At 51.6% G+C, this 19,389-nt stretch overlaps 2 protein-coding genes across 3 annotated transcripts in view; one reads left to right on the top strand and one right to left on the bottom strand.

Annotated features, from left to right (window-relative positions):
- The window catches only part of oplah (5-oxoprolinase, ATP-hydrolysing), an 86,718-nt gene extending 78,927 nt beyond the window's left edge, over window positions 1–7,791 (bottom strand). The window contains exons 1-3 of one of the 2 annotated variants that reach the window (XM_078536126.1): window positions 7,693–7,791; window positions 3,683–3,793; window positions 2,606–2,783 (exon numbers count right to left, since the gene is read on the bottom strand). In XM_078536126.1, the coding sequence (XP_078392252.1) occupies window positions 2,606–2,773 (168 nt within the window). In that variant the 5' untranslated portion in view covers window positions 2,774–2,783; window positions 3,683–3,793; window positions 7,693–7,791. The remainder of the gene's footprint in view (window positions 1–2,605; window positions 2,784–3,682; window positions 3,794–7,692) is intronic. The other variant, XM_078536127.1, reaches the window with a different exon arrangement.
- A 614-nt stretch (window positions 7,792–8,405) lies between these two features.
- On the top strand, window positions 8,406–16,728 carry exosc4 (exosome component 4). Its single transcript, XM_078534373.1, has 3 exons — window positions 8,406–8,618; window positions 13,414–13,620; window positions 16,278–16,728. Exons 1-3 carry the CDS (start codon window positions 8,448–8,450, stop codon window positions 16,635–16,637), a joined length of 738 nt encoding a protein of 245 aa, XP_078390499.1. The 5' UTR covers window positions 8,406–8,447; the 3' UTR covers window positions 16,638–16,728.
- The last annotated feature ends 2,661 nt before the right edge of the window (window positions 16,729–19,389 follow it).

The raw sequence follows: 19,389 nt of genomic DNA, 5'->3' as shown, positions 1-19,389 counted from the left end.
CAATAACCTCACTTTCAGTCTGTTCCTATTTATAACTCTTTTGAGTCAACCAATTAAACTAAATCAACAAAATAAGGGATAAAGCAAACACAGCCCCTAAGTCAGGTCAGCTGTAAAACCAAGGACAAAGTTTAAAGGAAACTTACAAACATTAAACCAAAATGTGATTAAAGAGATCGATAAAACACCCCAGTCCCCGCGGTGCCCACCGGGCACGGAAGGCCTCGATGGTGCCAGCAGACACCGTGTGCTCTCTCTCCAGGGACACCAGGCCGCGAACGTAGCTGCGGAAGAGGGACAGACAATCAGGCGGGACGACCCCATCGATCGCCCCCTGCCTGGACTTGTTAATGGCCAACTTGGCCAGGCCCAGGAGCAGGTTCACGAGGAGGTCCTCCTCCTTCCCGGCCCCCCTCCGCACCGGGTGTCCGTAGATCAGGAGCATGGGACTGAAGTGCAGACAAAACATTAATAAAAGGTTTTTCAAGTAACTGAAAAGGGAGTGCAGCCTACCACACCCTATATAAACATGGTCCACGGACTCCATGAGACCACAAAAAGGGCAGGTGTCCTGGGAGTCCGTGAACCTACACATTCTCTGGTTATAGGGGGCTGCTGCGTGCAACACACTCCAACCCAGGTCCCCGATAGAAAGAGGGAGAACACCTCTGTAGAGGGCCTCCCATCGGGTGCCTCCGCCACCGGACAGCAACAAGGCACGCCAGGGCGTGTCCGGGCGGCGGGCGAGGGCGAGAAAATGGAAGGTGTGCAGCAGCAGGCCGTACAGAAAACCCCTCCGCGCCGTGCCAAATGGCAGGGAGGGCATGTCCCCGATGCGGCTCATATTGTGGGGCACCGGCACCCGAGGGAGGGTTCGGGGCTTGGGGCCAATGTGGAATTCCATCCGAACAGGGGAACGTTCAGCAGGAAGACCACCGCGCACCTGGGCCACCTCGAGACCTAAAATGACATCGGGTCCGAGCACGACCTTCCTTAGGTCTCGGATGGCATCGGCTGCGATCTGGACACTCACAGACGCGCGACGCGCCAACTCCTGTGGGAGCATCCAGCCCAATACTCCGCCACCTAGCACGTCCCTGATCCTGGTCACCCCAGCAGCCACAGCCCTCCTCTCCGCCAGCCACTGAAAGGGACGGAGGGGCGGATTCCTGAGCAGCGGCTCTCTGACGATAGCCGCTACTCCTGACGGGGGAGAGCTGCGTCACGAGGCGACCACGTTCCATATTTTGATCAGGTCCTGCTAAAAGACGGGCAACGCCTGTAAGGAGCCACCGAGGCCCCTCTGCTCTATAAACAGGAGCTGCACATCATAATTCAGGCCGTGCACCTGGCAGAAGAAATATGTCGCCAGGGCACACCATCTTGGAGGGGGCTCAACGTAAAGGTATCGCTGCAGGGCCTGAAGGCGGAAAGTCGCCACCTGTGTGCGTAGGCACACTAGCGCCTGACCGCCCTCCCTAAGCAGGAGACTCAGAACCTCAGCAGCGACCCAGTGCAATCTTTTGTCCCAGAAGAAGTCGACTAACATTCTCTGGAGTTTTGTGACAAAGTCCAGGGAGGGGTCAAAGTGACCAGCCGGTACCACAGCATGGCGGCGATCAGCTGGTTTATGACCAGAACTCGACCCCGGTAAGACAGCACTCGGAGCAGTCCTGTCCAGCGCCGCAGGCGAGCGGTGACTTTCGTCTCCAGTTCCTGCCAGTTCGCCGGCCAGGATTCCTCAGCAGGGCAGAGATGGACCCCCAGGTAGAGGAGGCTGGTCCTGCTCCAGGTGAAAGGTCTGAGCTCCTCGGGTAGGGGATCCATCTGCCACGGGCCGACCAGGAGTCCAGAACATTTATCCCAGTTGATCCTGGCAGAAGAAGCGGCAGATTAGACCTCCTGGCACTCGCGCATCCTCCGCAGGTCAGCCGGGTCGGTGAACATAAGGAGCATGTCATCGGCGTGAGCCGAAAGGACCACCCTGATGCCCGGCCCGCGCAGAACCAATCCCGACAACCTCCTCCGCAAGAGGCGCAGGAAAGGCTCCATGCAAATAGAATATAACTGGCCAGACAGGGGGCAGCCCTGACGTACCCCTCTCCCAAAACGAAGGGGCACTGTCAGGGACCCATTAACTTTAACCAGACACTCTGCAGCTGTGTACAGAAGTCGGATCTGGACGACAAAATGCGACCTGAACCTGAAAGCTCGCAGAGTTCCGAGTAAATATTCGTGATCCACCCTGTCGAACGCCTTCTCCTGATCAAGGGACAGGAAGGAGCTTGACAGACCAGCCCTCTGCGAATAGTGGATAATGTCCCGGACCAGATGGATATTATAAATTGTGCGGCCTGGGACGGTGATTCCTATTTATAACTCTTTCGAGTACATTCACAGTTCTTGACTTTTTTTTTGTTCAAAGTCCTAGAGTGGGACATGAACCCACAACCTTCTGATTCCTATTTATAGGAGCACAAGCAAATCCCCAGTTAATGAGCACCAGCTCCATACAATCATAGACAATTAGTATGCAATTAACATGGGTGTCTCCAATTCCTGTATTGATTTACTGCAAGCAATGCCACTGCGCTCAGCGACTTACCTCTTGTAGTATCCTCCTGATGCCCTCTGTGGGAGCATCTCGGTAATTGGCTGGGTCTTCAGAAAGCAGCTTCATAACTCGAACCTTTCCCCCGGGGCACCTGGCAAAGACGTCTGTGAAAGTCCCACCCCGATCGATGGCAAACTGAAACCTCTCTGGCTCCACCATCGCTCACGAGCTGCAATTTGCGGTACGATTGTCACAGAAAGAGAGAGAGAAGCACATTGGCATTGAAACCACCTGGATCTGTCACCTTAAACCCACGTCTGATGCCAGTAAACTCTGCACTGTGGGAAGGAGGGTCGGTGCTGAGGGAGCGCCACACTGCGGGAGGGTCGGTGCTGAGGGAGCGCCACACCGCAGGAGGGAGAGTCAGTACCGAGGGCGAGCTCCACTGTCGAAGGATCAGTGCTCTAGGAATGCTGCACTGTAATAGGGCGAGTACTGTGGGAGCTACATTGCTGGGGTGGCAGGCTGAGGGAGTGCTGCACTTTCGGAGGTGCTATCACTTTAATCTGATGCTCTACTGCTCTCAGGTGGGCCTAAGAGATCACACAGCACTATTCCAACAAGAGTGAGGGAGTTATCACTGGTGCCCTGGGGCCAATATTTATCTCTCATTAAACAACTAAAACAGGTTATCTGATCATTATCACATTGCTGTCTACTGGAGCTTCCTGTGTGAAAATTGAATGCCATACTTCCCACATTACAACAGTGACTATACTTCAAAAGTACTTCAGTGAAGTGCTCTGGGAGGTCCTGAGGATGTGAAAGGCGTTATAGAAATGCAAGTCCTGTCTTTTTGAGAAAGTGTAAATGTTAAATCTGCCATGAAAAATCTACAGATTTGAACTGGCTAATTTTAAACCTCCTGACCCGCTCTGATACCCTCTCTGTGTTAATGTGTAATAGGTCTCTGTTACATAACATATCTGTGCAATCTTTTAATTTTGTTCTGTAGCTCAGCCCCAAAGTTTATGCAACTGTGTAATTTGAAATTGCCGGGAGTTTATCTGATGGGATTGTAATTTCTGGAATTCCAAATCCAGTTTGCACAGACTAAGACAGACTCACCTGAGAGGCAGTAGGATCACAAAAGTGAGTCACAACCCTCCTGAAATTGCTTGTGATCGCTCAGTGCCAGTAACACAGATACTGGACAGCTTTGTAAATTGCTTCAGAGTTCTGTTGTCCAAAAAGCAATGAAAGAAAAGCAACAAGTTACAGCATTTTAAACAGACCTGGTCACCATGGACACATTTTGCCAATGCTATCGCAACCTGGGGAAGGAACAGAATGTAAACAGATTCTGATCACCATCTTAAGGGAAATGGAAAGCGTGCACTTTCCCGATCAGGGAAGAATTACAGGGCAGTGGGACCCATAGCATGTAGCCCGAACTCAGATTCCCCCTGCATCAGTCCAACTCCCTGGTCCCCCATCATCATCAGTCCAACTCCCTGGTCCCCCATCATCATCATCAGTCCAACTCCCTGACCCCCCCATCATCATCAGTCCAACTCCCTCACCCCCCCCATCATCATCAATCCAACTCCCTCACGCCCCCATCATCATCAGTCCGACTCCCCGCCCCCCCCCCATCAGTCCGACTCCCTGACCCTCCCCCATCATCAGTCCGACTCCCCGCCCCCCCATCATCAGTCCGACTCCCCGCCCCCCCATCATCAGTCCGACTCCCCGCCCGCCCCATCGGTCCGACTCCCCGCCCCCCCCATCGGTCCGACTCCCCGCCCCCCCCATCGGTCCGACTCCCCGCCCCCCCCATCGGTCCGACTCCCCGCCCCCCCCATCGGTCCGACTCCCCGCCCCCCCCATCGGTCCGACTCCCCGCCCCCCCCATCGGTCCGACTCCCCGCCCCCCCCATCGGTCCGACTCCCCGCCCCCCCCATCGGTCCGACTCCCCGCCCCCCCCATCGGTCCGACTCCCCGCCCCCCCCATCGGTCCGACTCCCCGCCCCCCCCATCGGTCCGACTCCCCGCCCCCCCCATCGGTCCGACTCCCCGCCCCCCCCATCGGTCCGACTCCCCGCCCCCCCCATCGGTCCGACTCCCCGCCCCCCCCCATCGGTCCGACTCCCCGCCCCCCCCCATCGGTCCGACTCCCCGCCCCCCCCATCGGTCCGACTCCCCGCCCCCCCCATCGGTCCGACTCCCCGCCCCCCCCCATCGGTCCGAATCCCCGCCCCCCCATCGGTCCGACTCCCCGCCCCCCCCATCGGTCCGACTCCCCGCCCCCCCCATCGGTCCGACTCCCCGCCCCCCCCATCGGTCCAAATCCCCGCCCCCCCATCGGTCCGACTCCCCGCCCCCCCATCAGTCCGACTCCCCGTCCCCCCATCAGTCCGACTCCCCGCCCCCCCATCAGTCCAAATCCCCGCCCCCCCCCCATCAGTCCAACTCCCTAACCCACCCCCATCACCATCAATCCGACTCCCTGACCCTCCCACCCCCATCAGTCCAACTCCCTGACCCCCCCATCATCATCAGTCCAACTCCCTGACCGCCCCCATCATCATCAGTCCAACTCCCTGACCACCCCTCCATCATCATCAGTCCAACTCCCGCCCCCCCCCCCATCAGTCCAACTCCCCGGCCCCCCCATCAGTCCGACACCCCGCCCCCCCCCCCCCATCAGTCCGACTCCGCACCATCCCCCCAATCAGTCCCACTCCCCGCCCCCCCCATCAGTCCGACTCCCCGCCCCCCCCATCATCAGTCCGACTCCCCGCCCCCCCCATCATCAGTCCGACTCCCCGCCCCCCCCATCATCAGTCCGACTCCCCGCCCCCCCCATCATCAGTCCGACTCCCCGCCCCCCCCATCATCAGTCCGACTCCCCGCCCCCCCCATCATCAGTCCGACTCCCCGCCCCCCCCATCATCAGTCCAACTCCCCGCCACCCCCATCAGTCCAAATCCCCGCCCCCCCCCATCAGTCCAAATCCCCGCCCCCCCATCAGTCCAAATCCCCGCCCCCCCCATCAGTCCAAATCCCCGCCCCCCCCATCAGTCCAAATCCCCGCCCCCCCCATCAGTCCAAATCCCCGCCCCCCCCATCAGTCCAACTGACTGACCCTCCCCCATCAGTCCAACTCCCTAAACCCCCCATCACCATCAATCCAACTCCCTGACCCTCCCACCCCCATCAGTCCAACTCCCTGACGCCCCCCCATCATCATCAGTCCAACCCCCCGCCCCCACCCCATCAGACCAACTCCCTGACACCCCCATCATCATCAATCCAACTCACTGACCCTCCCCATCAGTCCAACTCCCTGACCCCGCCACCATCATCATCAGTCCAACTCCCTGATCCTCCCCCCACATCAGTTCAACTCCCTGACCACCCCCACATCATCATCAGTCCAACTCCCCGCCCCCCCCATCAGTCCAACTCCCCGCCCACCCCATCAGTCCAACTCCCCGCTCCCCCATCAGTCCAACTCCCCGCGCTCCCCCATCAGTCCAACTCCCTAACCCCCCCCATCATCATCAATCCAACTCCCTGACCCTCCCATCAGTCCAACCCCCCGCACCCCCCCCCACATCAGTCCAACTCCCCGACCCCCCATCATCATCAATCCAACTCACTGACCCTCCCCATCAGTCCAACTCCCTGACCGCCCCCATCATCATCAGTCCAACTCCCTGATCCTCCCCCCACATCAGTTCAACTCCCTGACCACCACCCCCATCATCAGTCCAACTCCCCGCCCCCCCATCATCAGTCCAACTCCCCGCCACCCCCATCATCAGTCCAACTCCCCGCCCCCCCACATCATCAGTCCAACTCCCCGCACCCCCCATCAGTCCAACTCCCTGCCCCCCCATCAGTCCAACTCCCCGCACCCCCATCAGTCCAACTCCCCGCACCCCCATCAGTCCAACTCCCCGCACCCCCATCAGTCCAACTCCCCGCGCCCCCCCCCCATCAGTCCAACTCCCCGCCTCCCCACATCAGTCCAACTCCCTGACCGCCTGTCAGTCTAACCCTTCTCATGCAACTGCAGAAGTTGCAACACCTGCCCCTTTACTTCCTCTCTCCTCACCGTCCAAGGGCCCAAACACTCCTTTCAAGTGAAGCAGCATTTCACTTGCACTTCCCTCAATTTAGTCTACTGCACTCGTTGCTCCCAATGCGGTTTCCTCTACATTGGAGAGACTAAACGCAGACTGGGTGACCGCTTTGCAGAACACCTTCGGTCTGTCCGCAAGCATGACCCAGACCTCCCTGTCGCTTGCCATTTCAACACTCCACCCTGCTCTCATGCCCACATGTCCGTCCTTGGCCTGCTGCATTGTTCCAGTGAAGCTCAACGCAAACTGGAGGAACAGCACCTCATCTTCCGACTAGGCACTTTACAGCCTTCCGGGCTGAATATTGAATTCAACAATTTTAGATCATGAACTCCCTCCTCCATCCCCACCCCCTTTCCGATCCCCCTTTTTTTCCAATAATTTATAGAGTTTTCTTTTCCCACCTATTTCCATTATTTTTAAATGTATTTCCATCCATTGTTTTATCTCTACCTTTTAGCCTATTTCGATTCCTTCACCCCACCCCACCCCACCCCACCCCACCCCATCCCCACTAGGGCTATCTGTACCTTGCTCGTCCTGCTTTCTACCCATAAATATCACATTCCTTAGATAATATCACCACCTTCAACACCTCTTTGTCCTTTTGTCTGTGACATCTTTTGGTTATCCCCACCTATCACTGGCCCTCTATCCAGCTCTACCTGTCCCACCCCCCCTTAAACCAGCTTATATTTCACCTCTTTTCTATTTTCCTTAGTTCTGTTGAAGGGTCATTCGGACTCGAAACGTTAACTGTGTTCCTCTCCGCAGATGCTGTCAGACCTGCTGAGTTTTTCCAGGTGTTTTTGTTTTGGATTTCCAGCATCCGCAGTTTTTTGCTTTTATGTCAGTCTAACCTGTTAACCACTGACCCCGAGACCTTGAATTAAACCTGTGCAGCCCAAATTGACCAGTGACCCCTGGACAGCTGTGCCCTTCAATCAACCCTTTGACCCTGTCATAGCTTCAGTGACCGGACTCACTCGGACAGCAGCTGATTCTCTCCGGCCGGACCGGATTCACTCGGACAGCAGCTGATTCTCTCCGGCCGGGCCGGACCGGACTCACTGGGACAGCGGCTGCAGCTGACCCAAATCCTCGCAACGGGTCAATATTCAAGCCCCGCCCTTTCCCAGCCACCTCCAATCATAAACAGCGGTCAGAGCTCTTCATTCAATGCTGGAGGCCCGTCGCGCAGACTTCGCAGCCTTGACAACCAATCACAGACAAGGCATCAAATAGCCGTCCAATCAAAAACTGACTCGCTCGGAGCAGGTCCAGCCAATCCAGGAAGAGCTGAATTGTGAGTGGCGTAAAGCTTTGACCAATCAATTCCCACCTCAATTCCTAGTCTGTCAGCCTGCCCATGAATTCCTGATCTAACTGACAAAGAGCACCGACCAATGGGCGGCGAAAGTTCTTCATTCTGATTGGTAGTTTCACTGTCCAATGGGATAGCTCAGCATTGCAACGCCCACTCCTGAATGGTCATCACCTCTTCAATTAAGATGAAATGAACACTTGACTGACAGAATCATGATATCCCCGGTCTTCGTAAACATTTTAACATAAAAGATGGGCAACTTCATAGGTTCTCTGTTCTACAATAGAGATCAGCCTCGACTACAATTCCCAGAGTGCACTCTGTCAGCCAGGGATCGGGGGGGGTGAAAGCGCGCTGCGGGGTATTCTGGGAGGTGAAGTCCACTTCCGGCAACGGCCGGAGCCCTCTAACAAGATGGCGGGAATGGAGCTGCTGTCCGATCAGGGTTATCGGGTCGATGGCAGGAAACCCACCGAGCTGAGGAAAATCCAAGCGCGCATGGGAGTGTTCGCGCAGGCCGACGGCTCAGCTTACATCGAGCAGGGAAACACCAAAGCGCTGGCGGTGGTTTACGGACCGCACGAGGTGAGGGCAATCGGGGGGGCGGGGCGGTGGAATCGGTTGGTACGCGCGCGAGAGACCTGCACCACGGCTCCCTTAGTGCGCATGTGCAACAACAGCACGGGGTTAGATACAGAGTAAAGCTCCCTCTACACTGTACCCATCAAACACTCCCAGGACAGGTACAGCACGGGGTTAGATACAGAGTAAAGCTCCCTCTACACTGTCCCCATCACTCCCAGGGCAGGTACAGCACGGGGTTAGATACAGAGTAAAGCTCCCTCTACACTGTCCCCATCAAACACTCCCAGGGCAGGTACAGCACGGGGTTAGATACAGAGTAAAGCTCCCTCTACACCGTCCCCATCAAACACTCCCAGGACAGGTACAGCACGGGGTTAGATACAGAGTAAAGTTCCCTCTACACTGTCCCCATCAAACACTCCCAGGACAGGTACAGCACGGGGTTAGATACAGAGTAAAGCTCCCTCTACACTGTCCCCATCAAACACTCACAGGACAGATGCAACACGGGGTTGGATACAGAATCACAGTGCAGAAGAGGCCCTTCAGCCTATCGAGTCTGCACCGACACGTGAGAAACACCTGACTGCCGACAAATTCCTATTTACCCGCACTTGTCCCATAGCCTTGAATTTTATGACGTGCCAAGTGTTCATCCAGGTACTTTTTAAAGGATGTGAGGCAACCCGCCTCCACCACCCTCCCAGGCAGCGTATTCCAGACCGTCACCACCCTCTGGGTAAAAAAAGTTTTTCCTCACATCCCCCCCTAAACCTCCTGCCCCTCACCTTGAACTTATGCCCCCTTGTGACTGACCCTTCAAGTAAGGGGAACAGCTGCTCCCTATCCACCTTGTACATGCTCCTCATAATCTTGTACACCTTGATCAGGTCGCCCCTCAGTCTTCTCTGCTCTAACGAAAACAACCCAAGTCTATCCAACCTCTCTTAATAACTTAAATGTTTCATCCCAGGCAACATCCTGGTGAATCTCCTCTGCACCCCCTCCAGTGCAATCACATCCTTCCTATAATGTGGCGACCAGAACTGCACACAGTACTCCAGCTGTGGCCTCACTAATGTTCTATACAACTCCAACATGACCTCCCTACTTTTGTAATCTATGCCTCGATTGATAAAAGCAAGTGTCCCATATGCCTTTTTCACCACCCCACTAACGTGCCCCTCTGCCTTCAGAGATCTGTGGACACACACGCCAAGGTCCCTTTGTTCCTCAGAACTTCCTAGTGCCATGCCGTTCATTGAATACTTCCTTGTCAAATTACTCCTTCCAAAGTGTATCACCTCACACTTTTCAGGGTTAAATTCCATCTGCCACTTACCTGCCCATTTGACCATCCCGTCTATATCTTCCTGTAGCCCAAGACACTCAATCTCACTGTTAACCACCCGGCTAATCTTTGTGTCATCCGCAAACTTACTAATCCTAGCCCCCACATAGTCATATATGTCGTTTATATAAATGACAAATAATAGGGGACCGAGCACAGATCCCTGTGGTACGCCACTGGACACTGGCTTCCAGTCACTAAAGCATCCTTCTGTCATCACCCTCTGCCTCCTACAACTAAGCCAATTTTGAATCCACCTTATCAAATTACCCTGTATCCCATGTGCCTTATTTATAAGTCTCCCATGTGGGACCTTGTCAAAGGCTTTGCTGAAATCCATATAAACTACATCAACTGCACTACCGTCATCCACACTCTGGTCACCTCCTCAAAAAATTCAATCAAATTTGTTAGGCATGACCTCCCTCTGACAAAGCCATGCTGACTATCCCTGCTCAAACCTTGCCTCTCCAAGTGGAGATAGATTCTCTCCTTCAGAATTTTCTCCAATAGTTTCCCTACCACTGACGTGAGACTCACTGGCCTGTAGTTCCCTGGCTTATCTCTATAACCCTTCTCAAATAGCGGAACCACATTAGCTGTTCTCCAGTCCTCTGGCACCTCCCCCGTGGCCAGAGAGGAATTAAAAATTTGGGTCAGAGCCCCTGCGATCTCCTCCCTTGCCTCCCTCAGCAGTCTGGGACACAAATCATCCGGACCTGGAGATTTGTCCACTTTTAAGCCTGCCAACACCTCCAATACCTTGTCACTCCCGAAATCAATTTGCTTAAGAACCTTGCAGTCTCTCTCCCCGAGTTCCATACCTTCATCCTCATTCTCTTGGGTGAAGATGGATGTGAAGTATTCATTCAACACTCTAGCGAAGTCCTCTAGCTCCACCCATAGATTGCTCCCTTGGTCCCTAATGGGCCCTACTCTTTCCCTGGTTATCCTCTTCCCATTGATATACTTATGGAATATCTTGGGATTTTCCTTACTTTTACCAGCCAGAGCTTTCTCATATCCTCTCTTTGCTCTCCTAATTGCTTTCTTCAGCTCCACCCTGCACTGTCTGTTCTCCACTCATGCCTCTGGTGATTTGCTTCCCTTGTACCTGCTAAAAGCTTCTCTTTTCCTTCTCATCGTAACCTGAATATGTCTGGTCATCCATGGTTCTCTGGGCTTGTTACTCCTTCCTATCACCCTAGGGGGAACATGTTGAGCCTGTGCCTTCCCCATTTCCTTTTTGAACACCCCCCACTGTTCCTCTGTAGATTTCCCCACAAGTAACTGTTCCCAGTCTACCTTGGCCAGATCCTGCCTTATTTTACTAAAATCCACTCTTCCCGAATCCAAAACATTTTTTTGCAACTTTTCGATTTGTTTGTCCATAACATACTTAAACTGTACCATGTTGTGGTCGCTATCGCTAAAGTGCTCGCCCACCACCACCTCAGCCAACTGTCCGGCTTCATTCCCCAGAATTAGGTCCAGCACTGTGCCGTCCCTTGTTGGACCCTCTATATATTGACCTAAAAAGTTCTCCTGTACACATTTCAAGAAATTCACTCCATCCAAGCCCTTAACACTATATCTATCCCAATTAATGTTGGGAAAGTTGAAATCACCTAATATAATCACCCTATTATTGTTTTTACACACGTCCACAAATTGTGCACATATTTGCTCCTCAATTTCCCACTGACTATCTGGGAGTATAATAAACACCTAATTATGTGGTTGCCCCTTTTTTCCCCTGAGCTCTACCCACAAAGCTTCATTTGATGCCCCTTCCAAGATATCTCTCCTTACTGCAGTAACTGACTCCTTAACTAATAATGCAACACCTCTTTTACCCCCTCCCCTGTCTTGCCTGAAGATTCTATATCCCGGAATGTTGAGCTGCCAATCCTGCCCTTCCCTCAACCACGTCTCTGTGATGGCTACTATATCACAATTCCACGTGTCAATCCTCACCCATAACTCATCCGTTTTACCTGTAATACTCCTGGCATTAAAGTAGAGGCCACCCAGCCTAGCCATACTCCCTTGAAGCTTATTGCAGCTGTACTCCTTCTGACTTGATTGTTTTACTGTGTTATGATGTGTCCCTATTCTGCTAACATTCTGTGTCCCCTCCCCCTGCCGAATTAGTTTAAACTTCTCCCAACAGCACTAGCAAACCCGCCCGCAAGGATGTTAGTCCCGCTCTGGTTCAGATGTAGACCGTCCCGCTTGTATAGGTCCCACCTTCCCCAGAAACGGTCCCAGTGATCCAGGAATCTAAAACCCTCCCTCCTGCACCAACTCTTAAGCCACGTATTCATCTGCGCTATTCTCTTGTTTCTGTGCTCGCTAGCACGTGACACTGGGAGTAATCCAGAGATTACAACCTGAGAGGTCTTGCTTTTTAGTCTACTTCCTCCCTCCCTGAATTCTTGATGCAAGACCTCATCCCTCTTTCTACCTATATCATTGGTACCAACATGTACTATGATCTCTGCCTTATCACACTCCCCCTTCAGGATGCCCTGCAGCCGTTCAGTGACATCCCAGGCCCTGGCACCAGGGAGGCAACATACCATCCTGGAGTCACGTTGACGGCCACAGTAGCGCCTATCTGTTACTCTGACTATAGAATCCCCTATTACTATAGCTCTTCCTCCCTTCCTGTACAGACAGGCTGCTTGTGGTGCCAGAAGCTTGGCTCTGTCCGCACTCCCTGGAGGAACCAACGCCCGCATCAGCCTCCAAAACAGAATACCGATTTGCAAGCGGGACCCCAGGGGACTCCTGAACTACCTGCCTCTCTCTCTTGGACTGCCTGGTGGTCACCCATTCCCTTCCTTCCTCAAGTCCCTTCATCTGTGGTGTGACCACCTCTCTTAAACATGCTATCCATGATGCTCTCAGACTCACGGATGCTCCACAGTGTCCCCAGCCGCCGTTCCAGCTCTGAAACCCGAGCTTCCAGGAGCTGTAGCTGGACATACTTCCTGCACACCTGCTGGTCCCGGGCACTGGAAATGTCCCCAGCTTCCCACATGGAGCACGAGGAGCACACCACGGCTTTGAGCGCTCCTGCCATGACTTATCCCTTTAAATTAAAACTTTTAAGTCAATTACTCACAGGGCCCTTCTTTCCTGATCCTCAGTACTATAGAGTATACAAACTGTAAACCACAAAACGACCTTAAACTATAAGCTCCCTCTACACTGTCCCCATCAAGCACTCCCAGGGCAGTACAGCACGGGGTTAGATACAGAGTAAAGCTCCCTCTACACTGTACCCATCAAACACTCCCAGGGCAGTACAGCACGGGGTTAGATACAGAGTAAAACTCCCACTATACTGTCCCCATGAAACACGTTGTGACTGTGTGTCAGCGTGTTTTGTCTGTGTTGGTTGTGTCTGACTGGCGGTGACGGTATCATTTGTTTCAGATACGTGGTGCCCGTAGTAAGGCCCTTCACGACAAGGCGATGGTGAACTGTCAGTACAGCATGGCGACCTTCAGCACGGGCGAGCGTAAGAGGCGGCCTCATGGTGACCGTAAATCTTCTGAGATGACCCTGCACCTGAAACAGACATTTGAAGCTGCTATTTTAACTCAGCTTTACCCAAGGTCCCAGATTGACATCTACGTGCAGGTATGTTGCAGCGTGATGCCTTCCCTGATCACTAGCCCTGGCATTGCCCCTTACAACACACCTAATCTTAACACTTCTGCCTGTCACCAGCCCAATGGCTGCCTCGGACCCAGACTCTGCCTCCCGTTGCTCAGAGCTAGCACTGGCTCTCAGGGTCACTCTTGATGACCCTGACCTCTGACACTGACCATTCCTTTCCCTCTTTAAATGGATGCTCTCCTTTCCTCTGAGCCTATCCTATTCCCCAGCTGTGAAGGGATCCTTTCAGTTGTTGTTGGCCGTGTGTTTGGGATCAGTCCATTCATTCTTTTTCTCAAAAACCGCCAACGTTTTTGCCCAAATGTTTCTTCCATATTCTACACCTGATTGGCCTCTGCCGATGAGGTAAGAGATAGTCATTGGGAGTTACTGACCTGGTATTCTGCAACACCCCATTTTCACTGTCTGCAATTTTTGCCTCACTGAAGTCAGCTGCACTTAAGATAAACAGAAACTACTGCCTCTGGTGGGGGGAGTCCAGAACAAGGGAGCAGATTCTTAAAGCAAGAGCCAAGCCATTCAGAGGTGATGTCAGGAGGCACTTCTTCACACAAAGGGGAGTGGAAATAAGAACAAAGAAAAGTACAGCACAGGAACAGGCCCTTCAGCCCTCCAAGCCTGCGCCGATCATATTGCCCTTCAACTAAAACATTTTGCACTTCCAGGGTCCATATCCCTCTATTCCCATCCTATTCATGTATTTGTCAAGCTGCCTCTTAAACACCACTATCGTACCTGCTTCCACCACCTCCTCTGGCAGCGAATTCCAGACACTCACTACCCTCTGCGTAAAAAACTTGCCCCGCACATCACCTCTATAGTTTTCTCCTCTCACCTTAAATCTATGTCCCCTAGTAATTGACTCTTCCACCCTGGGAAAAAGCTTCTGACTATCTACTCTGTCCATGCCACTCATAATTTTGTAAACTTCTATCAAGTCGCCCCTCAAACTCCGTCGCTCTAGTGAGAACAATCCGAGTTTCTCCAACCTCTCCTCATAGCTAATAAGCTCCAGACCAGGCAGCATGCTGGTAAACCTCCTCTGCACCCTCTCCAACGCCTCCATATCCTTCTGGTAATGTGGTGACCAGAATTGCACGCAATATTCCAAGTGTGGCCTAACCAAGATTCTATACAGCTGCAGCATGACTTCCCAACTTTTATACTCAATACCCCTGCCAATGAAGGCAAGCATGCCATATGCCTTGAAAAAACTCAGCAGGTCTGGCAGCATCGGTGGAGAAGAAATCAGTTAATGTTTCGAGTCCTCATGACCCTTCGGCAGAACTGAGTATAGTTAGGAGAAAGGTGAAATCTCTCTCCCCCCGCCCCCCCACCTTAGACCAGCTTATATTTCACCTTTCTCCTAACTATACTCAGTTCTGCCGAAGGGTCATGAGGACTCGAAACGTTAACTGATTTCTTCTCCACCGATGCTGCCAGACCTGCTGAGTTTTTCCAGGTAATTCTGTTTTTGTTTTGGATTTCCAGCATCCGCAGTAGCTTTTAGCTTTTTGTTTTTATGCCATATGCCTTCCTGACTACCTTATCCATGCTGCCTGGTCTGGAGCTTATTAGCTATGAGGAGAGGTTGGAGAAACTCGGATTGTTGCTCCCAAACAATTGCCATCCTGTCAACCACAACTTATCTTTATATAGAGCCTATAATGTAATTAAACGTCCCAAGGTGCTAGATCAGCCATGATCATATGGAATGGCGGAGCAGACTTGACAGGAGCAGGAGTCGACCATATGGCCCATCTCATGTTCTCTGCTTCACAGGAGCGTTATTATGCAAAATTTGACACTGAGTTGCATAAAGTGATATTAGGGCAGATTGCTAAAAGCTTGGTCAAAGAGTTAAGTTTGAAGGAACATCTTGAAGGGTGAAAGAGCATGGACAGAGTAGATAGTCACTGACCTGTGGACCTGTACACCCAGATCCCTCTGCCTGTCGATGCACTTTAGGGTTCTGCCATTTACTGTATAATTCTTACTTGTATTAGACCTTAAATCTGGAACTTCTCCCCCAAAAAAGTGTGTGGAAGCTGGGAATCAGTTGGAACTTCCAAAACTGAGAAGGATAGATTTTTGTTGGGAAAGGATATGGAGCAAAAGCGGGCAAATGGAGTTGAGGTCCAGATCAGCCACGATCTAACTGAATGGTGTTACAGGTTCAAGAGGGCTGAATGGCTCCTCCTGTTCCTGTCTAACAGCCTCATGGAGGGGCTGAATGGCTCCTCCTGTTCCTATGACTAAGTTGACATTCACTAATGTGACTGTGAATTTACCTGCATTGTCGCTAGGGGTGATGTTGTTGTAGAATTTTGCCAGGTCCAAGGTCAGAGTGATGGGTCTCTCACTCTGGACCATAGGTCTAACTCAGGACATTGGTCTTCACTGCACCCCTTCTCCTCCTGGAATCAATCCCTTTGTTTCACACCCCAGGGAATCGATCCCCCGGGTCACATCCCTAACAGCCAGTGCCCCCTGTTCACATCCCTGGGAATCGATGACCCCCCTGTTCGTATCCCCGGGAAGCGATCCCCCCTGTTCATATCCCCGGGAAGCGATCTCCCCTGTTTTTACATCCCGGTTTGTTTTCTCCTGCTCCACAGATCCTACAGGCAGACGGTGGGAACTATTGTGCCTGTGTTAACGCGGCGACTCTGGCAGTGATCGACGCGGGAATCCCCATGCGAGATTATGTGTGCGCCTGCTCCACGGGCTTTATCGAGGACAATCCCTTGGTGGACCTCAGCTACATCGAGGAGTCTGCTGGAGGCCCCCAGGTGGCACTGGCCCTGCTCCCCAAGTCCCAGCAGATTGCTCTGCTGGAAATGAACTCGAGGCTACACGAGGACCACCTGGAGAAAGTGGTTGACGCAGCGGCCAAAGCGTGCGGGGATGTGTACGCCGTGTTGGACCGCGTGGTCAGAGAGCACGTGCAGGAAGTCACCACGCTGGTGGGGGAGTGACGGACAGCGGAGACAGACTATTCCATGTTGTAGGGCTGATGTTTGTGAGAGTTCCCCTCAATAAAAGCGATACTTCTTTATACTAAAGGATTATTACAAAACTTTGGACCTTCCTGACTTCACCTGCTAACTCAGCGTCATGTTTAAAATGTGAGAGTAACACAGCTCTGTTCTTGAATATTCCTGAAAAGAGAGACATGTTATCGAAGCTTCTTGTGAGTTTTTGGAACTCTGTTCCCCAGAGAGCGGTGGGCAGAGGCAGGGTCAATTAATATTTTTAAGGCAGAAGTAAATAGATTCTTGACTAACAAGGAAGTCAGTGGTTATTGGGGGTAGACCGAATGTGGAGTTAAGGGCACAATCAGGTCAGCCATGATCATATTGAATGGTGGCGCAGGCTTGAGGGGCCGAGTGGCCTATTCCTCCCTAATTCGTATGTTCATATATATGTCTTGCACTCATCAGGACAAACCCAAGAATACTAAATTTCAAACAGTCACAACAATTTGTACTACAGGAGAAAATTCTATTCCTTGGTCTCAGACATAATGAAAAGCTGTGGATCCAGTACATCACATCTGGTCAATCAGACAACAATCCCTTTATCCCAACTCACTCTCTCTCTCCCAACTCCCAAACAATTGCCAGCCTGTCAACCACAACTTATCTTTATATAGAGCCTATAATGTAATTAAACGTCCCAAGGTGCTAGATCAGCCATGATCATATGGAATGGCGGAGCAGACTTGACAGGAGCAGGAGTCGACCATATGGCCCATCTCATGTCCTCTGCTTCACAGGAGCGTTATTATGCAAAATTTGACACTGAGTTGCATAAAGTGATATTAGGGCAGATTGCTAAAAGCTTGGTCAAAGAGTTAAATTTGAAGGAACATCTTGAAGGGTGAAAGAGAGGTGTAGGGAGGGAATTACAGAGCTTAGGACTGAGGCAGCTGAAGGCAAGGGCAGCAATCGTGGAACATTTAAAATCAGGAATGCACTAGAGGCTAGAATTTGAGGAGACGTAGGAAGGTTGTGGAGCTGGAAGAGATTATGGAGATTGAGAGAGGAGAGGCCATGGAGGGATTTGAAAACAAGGATGAGAATCTCTGGATTACTTCCCGTGCCACGCACTAGTTAGTATGGAAATAGGAGGTTAGTCCAGGTGAATGCGTGGCTGGAGAGATGGTGCAGGAGGGAGGGCTTTAGATTTCTGGGACATTGGGACCGTTTCTGGGAACGGTGGGACCTGTACAAGGCAAACGGATTACACCCTTGCGGAGAGGTTTACTAATGCTCTTGGGGAGGGTTTAAACTAACTTGGCAGGGGGATGGGATCCTAAGAGGAGGTTCAGCAAGGGGGAGATGCACAGCCAAAATTAGAAGAGAGAGCAAGTGAGTCTGGGAGGCAAAGAAACTTTAGGCCAGTTAAGGCACAAGGAAGTTTGGCAAGGTTGGATGGTATTTATTTTAATGCAATGAGTCTGACAAATAAGGCAGATGAGTTGAGGGCACAAATTACACATGGAAGTATGATGTCATTGCTGTCACAGAGACATGGTTGAGAGAGGGGCAGGATTGGCAGCTCAATATTCCAGGATATAGGGTCTTCAGGCGAGAAAGAGGTAAAAGAGGAGGGGGTATCGCAATATTGATCAAGGAATCAATATTACAGCAGTAAGGAGGGATGACATCCTAGAAGGCTCCTCAAATGAAGCCATGTAGGTAGAACTTAAAAACAAAAAAGGAATAATCACGTTGCTGGGAGTGTACTATAGGCCCCCAAATAGACAGAGAGAGAAATAGAAGAGCAGATATGTAGGCAAATTTCAGAGAAGTATAAAAATAATAGGGTAGTAATAGTGGGGGATTTCAAATTCCCCAACATTAACTGGGTTAGTCATAGTGTGATAGGTTTAGAGGGAGCAGAATTCTTGAAATGCATCCAGGAAAGCTTTTTAAGCCAGTATGTAGAAGATCCTGCAAGAGAGGGGGCAGTCCTGGACTTAATTTTAGGGAATGAAGCCAGGCAAGTGGTAGAGGTATCAGTTGGGGAGCATTTTGCAGATAGTGATCATAACTCTGTTAGATTCAAGGTTGTTATGGAAAAGGACAAGGATGGGCCAGAAATCAGAGTTCTAAATTGGGGGAAGGCCGATTTTAATATGATCAGATATGATTTGGCCAGAGTGGACTGGGAGCATCTAATTTTAGGTAAATCTGTGTCAGAGCAGTGGGACTCATTCAAGAAGGAAATAGGGGGAGTACGGGGCCAACATATTCCAGTAAAGACAAAGGGTGGGACCAACAAATCCAGGGAACCCTGGATGTTGAGGGATATGCAGAATGGGATAAAGAGAAAAAAGGAGGCTTATGGCAAATACTGAGGGCTCAAAACAGTGGAAGCCCTAGAGGAGTATAGAATGTGTAGGGGAGAACTTAAGAAGGAAATTAGGAGAGCAAAAAAGGGGGCATGAAGAAACATTGGCAGGTAAAATAAAGGAAAATCCAAAGTTATTTTACAAGTACATTAAGAGTAAGAGGATAACTAGGGAAAGAGTAGGGTCCATTAAGGACCATAGTGGTAATTTGTGTGTGGAACCGGAAGACATATGTAGGGTTCCAAATGAATACTTTGTGTCAGTGTTGACAAGTGAGAGGGACGATGTGGGTATGGAAATCAGGCAGAAGGACTGTGATATAATTAAAGAAATTAGCATAGAAAGGGAGGAGGTTCAAAGTGGTCTGGCAG

Source organism: Cetorhinus maximus, chromosome 3 (assembly GCF_964194155.1).
Source record: "Cetorhinus maximus chromosome 3, sCetMax3.hap1.1, whole genome shotgun sequence".
Taxonomy (NCBI): Eukaryota; Metazoa; Chordata; class Chondrichthyes; order Lamniformes; family Cetorhinidae; genus Cetorhinus; species Cetorhinus maximus.
The sequence above is the reverse complement of the archived record's forward strand: the minus strand, read 5'-3'. Positions and strand labels throughout refer to the sequence as shown.

Coding starts and splice junctions, on each gene's coding strand:
- exosc4 (XM_078534373.1), top strand. CDS start 8,448: ATGGCGGGAATGGAGCTGCTGTCCGATCAGGGTTATCGGGTCGATGGC. Junction 8,619..13,413: donor TGGTTTACGGACCGCACGAG/GTGAGGGCAATC, acceptor CATTTGTTTCAG/ATACGTGGTGCCCGTAGTAA. Junction 13,621..16,277: donor AGATTGACATCTACGTGCAG/GTATGTTGCAGC, acceptor CCTGCTCCACAG/ATCCTACAGGCAGACGGTGG.